Source organism: Oncorhynchus clarkii, chromosome 3, assembly GCF_045791955.1.
Source record: "Oncorhynchus clarkii lewisi isolate Uvic-CL-2024 chromosome 3, UVic_Ocla_1.0, whole genome shotgun sequence".
Taxonomy (NCBI): Eukaryota; Metazoa; Chordata; class Actinopteri; order Salmoniformes; family Salmonidae; genus Oncorhynchus; species Oncorhynchus clarkii.
In genome coordinates, this window is record NC_092149.1 from 88739770 (window position 1) to 88747269 (window position 7500).

At 44.5% G+C, this 7500-nt stretch overlaps 1 protein-coding gene across 3 annotated transcripts in view; it reads right to left on the reverse strand.

Annotated features, from left to right (window-relative positions):
- LOC139405537 (tubulin tyrosine ligase-like family, member 4) overlaps window positions 1-7500 on the reverse strand; it is a 52942-nt gene that overhangs the window by 21051 nt on the left and 24391 nt on the right. For 2 of the 3 annotated variants that reach the window (XR_011633889.1, XM_071147951.1), the window contains exons 13-15: window positions 6276-6410; window positions 4897-5025; window positions 938-1034 (exon numbers count right to left, since the gene is read on the reverse strand). Coding sequence is in view for 2 of the 3 variants with exons in the window: in XM_071147951.1 (XP_071004052.1) it covers window positions 938-1034; window positions 4897-5025; window positions 6276-6410 (361 nt within the window). In the remaining variant the exon portion in view is untranslated. Of the gene's footprint in view, window positions 1-874; window positions 1035-4896; window positions 5026-6275; window positions 6411-7500 lie in introns of all 3 variants that reach the window. The other variant, XM_071147950.1, reaches the window with a different exon arrangement.

Sequence of the window (7500 nt, forward strand, 5' to 3'; positions counted from 1 at the left end):
CTAAAAGTTTACTGGTTGAAGAATGATTCAGGCTTTAAAAGCACTTGAGGCCTCCCGAGTGTCGCAGTGGTCTAAGGCACTGCATCGCAGTGCTAGCTGTGTCACGAGAGATTCTGGGTTCGAGTCCAGGTTCTGTCACAGCCAGCCGCGACCCGTAGACCCATGAGACGGCGTACAATTAGCCCAGCATCGTCCAGGTTAGGGGAGGGTTTGGCCCAGCATCGTCCAGGTTAGGGGAGGGTTTGGCCCAGCATCGTCCGGGTTAGGGGAGGGTTTGGCCCAGCATCGTCCGGGTTAGGGGAGGGTTTGGCCCAGCATCGTCCGGGTTAGGGGAGGGTTTGGCCCAGCGTCGTCCCGGTTAGGGGAGGGTTTGGCCCAGCGTTGTCCCGGTTAGGGGAGGGTTTGGCCCAGCATCGTCCCGGTTAGGGGAGGGATTGGCCCAGCATCGTCCCGGTTAGGGGAGGGTTTGGCCCAGCTTCGTCCCGGTTAGGGGGGGGGTTTGGTCGGCAGGGATGTCCTTGTCCCGTCGCGCTCTAGCGACTCCTGTGGCGGGCCGGACGCAGTCCACGCTGACACGGTCGCCAGGTATACAGTGTTTCCTCCGACACATTGGTGCGGCTGGCTTCCATAGTTAAGCGAGCATTGTGTCAAGAAAGAGTGCGGCTTGGCCGGATTGTGTTTCAGAGGACGCACGGCTCTCCACCTTCGCCTCTCGAGTCCGTGTGGGAGTTTCAGCGATGGGCCAAGACTAAATACCAACTGGATATCACGAAATTGGGAAGAACATTTTTATAAAAATAATAATAATAAAAACAATCATGTCGGGACTTACGACTTCATAACGGGATTTGAACACAATTATGGTGGGACTTACGACTTCCTGTCTGGGAAACTTCCCAGTAGTTCCTTGGCTCTTCAGACGGCTGCATGACTGTACCTGATCTGCGAAGCGCTGGCTCAGGTAGAAGGCCCGCTTGACTTTCTCATCAGTTGAAATCTCAGGTCTGGATCTCTCCCGTGTCCCTCCACACAGACTACACAGCAGAATTCAACCCGTTATTCCCAATCCATACAGCAGAAACAACAAGGCATCAATGAACAACTCTGAAATGACTTTTGTTCACGGATGATGTTGATTTGAGCCCAGAGTGTGAAAGAGACAGACCCTGCCGGCCCCAACTCACTCCTTCGCCCTCGAACCCTTCAATGTTCGTACGTCTGTCAAATTAAAGAAAAAGGTGAAAAACTCAATCATTACACTGTTTATACCAATCCAGACCCTTCAGATTACACTGTTTAAACCAATCCAGACCCTTCAGATTACACTGTTTAAACCAATCCAGACCCTTCAGATTACACTGTTTATACCAATCCAGACCCTTCAGATTACACTGTTTATACCAATCCAGACCCTTCAGATTACACTGTTTAAACCAATCCAGACCCTTCAGATTACACTGTTTAAACCAATCCAGACCCTTCAGATTACACTGTTTATACCAATCCAGACCCTTCAGATTACACTGTTTAAACCAATCCAGACCCTTCAGATTACACTGTTTAAACCAATCCAGACCCTTCAGATTACACTGTTTAAACCAATCCAGACCCTTCAGATTACACTGTTTAAACCAATCCAGACCCTTCAGATTACACTGTTTAAACCAATCCAGACCCTTCAGATTACACTGTTTATACCAATCCAGACCCTTCAGATTACACTGTTTAAACCAATCCAGACCCTTCAGATTACACTGTTTAAACCAATCCAGACCCTTCAGATTACACTGTTTAAACCAATCCAGACCCTTCAGATTACACTGTTTAAACCAATCCAGACCCTTCAGATTACACTGTTTAAACCAATCCAGACCCTTCAGATTACACTGTTTAAACCAATCCAGACCCTTCAGATTACACTGTTTAAACCAATCCAGACCCTTCAGATTATACTGTTTATACCAATCCAGACCCTTCAGATTACACTGTTTAAACCAATCCAGACCCTTCAGATTACACTGTTTAAACCAATCCAGACCCTTCAGATTACACTGTTTAAACCAATCCAGACCCTTCAGATTATACTGTTTAAACCAATCCAGACCCTTCAGATTACACTGTTTATACCAATCCAGACCCTTCAGATTACACTGTTTAAACCAATCCAGACCCTTCAGATTATACTGTTTATACCAATCCAGACCCTTCAGATTACACTGTTTAAACCAATCCAGACCCTTCAGATTACACTGTTTAAACCAATCCAGACCCTTCAGATTACACTGTTTAAACCAATCCAGACCCTTCAGATTATACTGTTTAAACCAATCCAGACCCTTCAGATTACACTGTTTATACCAATCCAGACCCTTCAGATTACACTGTTTAAACCAATCCAGACCCTTCAGATTACACTGTTTAAACCAATCCAGACCCTTCAGATTACACTGTTTATACCAATCCAGACCCTTCAGATTACACTGTTTATACCAATCCAGACCCTTCAGATTACACTGTTTAAACCAATCCAGACCCTTCAGATTATACTGTTTAAACCAATCCAGACCCTTCAGATTACACTGTTTATACCAATCCAGACCCTTCAGATTACACTGTTTATACCAATCCAGACCCTTCAGATTACACTGTTTATACCAATCCAGACCCTTCAGATTACACTGTTTAAACCAATCCAGACCCTTCAGATTACACTGTTTAAACCAATCCAGACCCTTCAGATTACACTGTTTAAACCAATCCAGACCCTTCAGATTACACTGTTTATACCAATCCAGACCCTTCAGATTACACTGTTTAAACCAATCCAGACCCTTCAGATTACACTGTTTAAACCAATCCAGACCCTTCAGATTACACTGTTTAAACCAATCCAGACCCTTCAGATTACACTGTTTATACCAATCCAGACCCTTCAGATTACACTGTTTAAACCAATCCAGACCCTTCAGATTACACTGTTTATACCAATCCAGACCCTTCAGATTACACTGTTTAAACCAATCCAGACCCTTCAGATTACACTGTTTAAACCAATCCAGACCCTTCAGATTACACTGTTTATACCAATCCAGACCCTTCAGATTACACTGTTTATACCAATCCAGACCCTTCAGATTACACTGTTTATACCAATCCAGACCCTTCAGATTACACTGTTTAAACCAATCCAGACCCTTCAGATTACACTGTTTAAACCAATCCAGACCCTTCAGATTACACTGTTTAAACCAATCCAGACCCTTCAGATTACACTGTTTAAACCAATCCAGACCCCTCAGATTACACTGTTTAAACCAATCCAGACCCTTCAGATTACACTGTTTAAACCAATCCAGACCCTTCAGATTACACTGTTTAAACCAATCCAGACCCTTCAGATTACACTGTTTATACCAATCCAGACCCTTCAGATTACACTGTTTAAACCAATCCAGACCCTTCAGATTACACTGTTTATACCAATCCAGACCCTTCAGATTACACTGTTTATACCAATCCAGACCCTTCAGATTACACTGTTTAAACCAATCCAGACCCTTCAGATTACACTGTTTAAACCAATCCAGACCCTTCAGATTACACTGTTTAAACCAATCCAGACCCTTCAGATTACACTGTTTAAACCAATCCAGACCCTTCAGATTACACTGTTTAAACCAATCCAGACCCTTCAGATTACACTGTTTATACCAATCCAGACCCTTCAGATTACACTGTTTAAACCAATCCAGACCCATCAGATTACACTGTTTAAACCAATCCAGACCCTTCAGATTACACTGTTTATACCAATCCAGACCCTTCAGATTACACTGTTTATACCAATCCAGACCCATCAGATTACACTGTTTAAACCAATCCAGACCCTTCAGATTACACTGTTTATACCAATCCAGACCCTTCAGATTACACTGTTTATACCAATCCAGACCCTTCAGATTACACTGTTTATACCAATCCAGACCCTTCAGATTACACTGTTTAAACCAATCCAGACCCTTCAGATTACACTGTTTATACCAATCCAGACCCATCAGATTACACTGTTTATACCAATCCAGACCCTTCAGATTACACTGTTTATACCAATCCAGACCCTTCAGATTACACTGTTTAAACCAATCCAGACCCTTCAGATTACACTGTTTATACCAATCCAGACCCTTCAGATTACACTGTTTATACCAATCCAGACCCATCAGATTACACTGTTTATACCAATCCAGACCCTTCAGATTACACTGTTTAAACCAATCCAGACCCTTCAGATTACACTGTTTATACCAATCCAGACCCTTCAGATTTGACATTGAAGGTTTAGGGCCAAGGAGCTAAATGGAACCGGCTTTGGTCTCTGTGTCTGAGGACTTTAGTCCAGTGTTTATTAGGGGGTCCTAACACTACACACCTGGGGTGGAATCATTATCCAAAACGCAATCCGTTTGCTCCAAACAGAAACCGTTTCACAACGGAAACCGTTTGCTCCAAACAGAAACCGTTTGCTCCAAACAGAAAACGTTTCACAACGGTAACCGTTTGCTCCAAACAGAAAACGTTTCACAACGGAAACCGTTTGCTCCAAACAGAAACCGTTTCACAACGGAAACCGTTTGCTCCAAACAGAAAACGTTTCACAACGCAAACCGTTTGCTCCAAATGTTGTGCAACAAAAACTACAGTTTCTATTTGACAAATTCAGGTTCCGTTTCGTTTCCGAGTGAAGAAAATAAAAAACGGATTCCACTAATCAATGGTTTTGATGAGTTCATTAGTGGTGCCAGGTGAAAGGTGTCAACATTTAGGTCCCCAGGACCATAAATAAGCACACTGTCTAAAAGATATGGTGGAAGACAGAATATAACCCTCTCTCCATACCTGCTGGCAGAGCTGCTGGCGGAGGGAAGCACCTCTTCTCTCTGAGGCAGAAGGAAACCCGCCAGGTTCAACACATCTCTGATCATCTGGCCCTTAATGGCCACGTCCAGAGCGGTGCTGGAGTGGAGGCTGTTAGGAGAGAGGAAGGAAGACAGTACTGGCACCGTCGACGAGAGGCACCGGCCAGGACTATAAATAGTGCTAGTACTTGGGTTGCAAAAATTCCCAAAACGACCCCAGGTTTTTCAGATATACAGTTGGAGGGTTTCTGGAATCAGCAGGAAATAGAATACCTGGTTCAGCGAACACACGTCTTCTCCAACCCCACCCTTAAACAGCGAACACCTGTCTTCTCCAACCCACCCTTAAAAACACAGAACACCCGTCTTCTCCAACCCACCCTTAAAAACACAGAACACCCGTCTTCTCCAACCCACCCTTAAAAACACAGAACACCCGTCTTCTCCAACCCACCCTTAAACAGCGAACACCCGTCTTCTGCTCTGTTCTCCAACCCACCCTTAGACAGCGAACACCCGTCTTCTCCAACCCACCCTTAGACAGCGAACACCCGTCTTCTCCAACCCACCCTTAGACAGCGAACACCCGTCTTCTCCAACCCACCCTTAGACAGCGAACACCCGTCTTCTCCAACCCACCCTTAGACAGCGAACACCCGTCTTCTCCAACCCACCCTTAGACAGCGAACACCCGTCTTCTCCAACCCACCCTTAGACAGCGAACACCCGTCTTCTCCAACCCACCCTTAGACAGCGAACACCCGTCTTCTCCAACCCACCCTTAGACAGCGAACACCCGTCTTCTCCAACCCACCCTTAGACAGAGAACACCTGTCTTCTCCAACACCCCTCAGACAGAGAACACCTGTCTTCTCCAACACCCCTCAGACAGAGAGCACCTGTCTTCTCCAACACCCCTCAGACAGCGAACACCTGTCTTCTCCAACCCACCCTTAGACAGCGAACACCCGTCTTCTGCTCTGTTCTCCAACCTACCTTTAGACAGAGAACACCTGTCTTCTCCAACCCCACCCTAAGACAGAGAACACCTGTCTTCTCCAACCCCACCCTTAGACAGCGAACACCTGTCTTCTGCTCTGTTACCCATGGGTGGAGAGCATGTTGCGGGGTCAAGTGCCCAACGATATGGGACTGAATGTCTTTAGGATATAAACACAGCAGCACTCCAGTTCCCAGATCAAATCCCCCCTAATATTTTTCCAGCACCTGGCTTGAGATTTGAACCAACTACCTTCCGGGTACAGGTCCAACTAGCCACTAGGCTACCTACCAACAAGGAGGGACTCTTCCAACCAGGCAGAATGTCTGGTCTGTACTGAAGGCTGTACTGTTTGTTACCTTGGTGAGATGTTGACCTCCAGAACCCAAGGCTTGAGGTTCTCATCCAGCATGATGTCAAAGCCAAACAGCTCGTGACAGCTGTAGGGGGAACGCAGGTGAAGCTTGACCAGCGTGTTGACATATGGGTCAGACCTGATACACAGAGAGACACAAAACATTAGAAGACATTATAAAGGATCATGTGTGCTTCTAACAATCTATAGAGCATTATAACTGCACGGATCAGGCCTGATACGCAGAGAACATTATAGAAGACATTATAAAGGCTCATGTGTGCTTCTAACAATCTATAGAGCATTATAACTGCACGGATCAGGCCTGATACACAGAGAACATTATAGAAGACATTATAAAGGCTCATGTGTGCTTCTAACAATCTATAGAGCATTATAACTGCACGGGTCAGGCCTGATACACAGAGAACATTATAGAAGACATTATAAAGGATCATGTGTGCTTCTAACAATCTATAGAGCATTATAACTGCACGGGTCAGGCCTGATACACAGAGAACATTATAGAAGACATTATAAAGGATCATGTGTGCTTCTAACAATCTATAGAGCATTATAACTGCACGGATCAGGCCTGATACACAGAGAACATTATAGAAGACATTATAAAGGATCATGTGTGCTTCTAACAATCTATAGAGCATTATAACTGCACGGGTCAGGCCTGATACACAGAGAACATTATAGAAGACATTATAAAGGATCATGTGTGCTTCTAACAATCTATAGAGCATTATAACTGCACGGGTCAGGCCTGATACACAGAGAACATTATAGAAGACATTATAAAGGATCATGTGTGCTTCTAACAATCTATAGAGCATTATAACTGCACGGATCAGGCCTGATACACAGAGAACATTATAGAAGACATTATAAAGGATCATGTGTGCTTCTAACAATCTATAGAGCATTATAACTGCACGGGTCAGGCCTGATACACAGAGAACATTATAGAAGACATTATAAAGGATCATGTGTGCTTCTAACAATCTATAGAGCATTATAACTGCACGGGTCAGGCCTGATACACAGAGAACATTATAGAAGACATTATAAAGGATCATGTGTGCTTCTAACAATCTATAGAGCATTATAACTGCACGGGTCAGGCCTGATACACAGAGAACATTATAGAAGACATTATAAAGGATCATATGTGCTTCTAACAATCTATAGAGCATTATAACTGCACGGGTCAGGCCTGA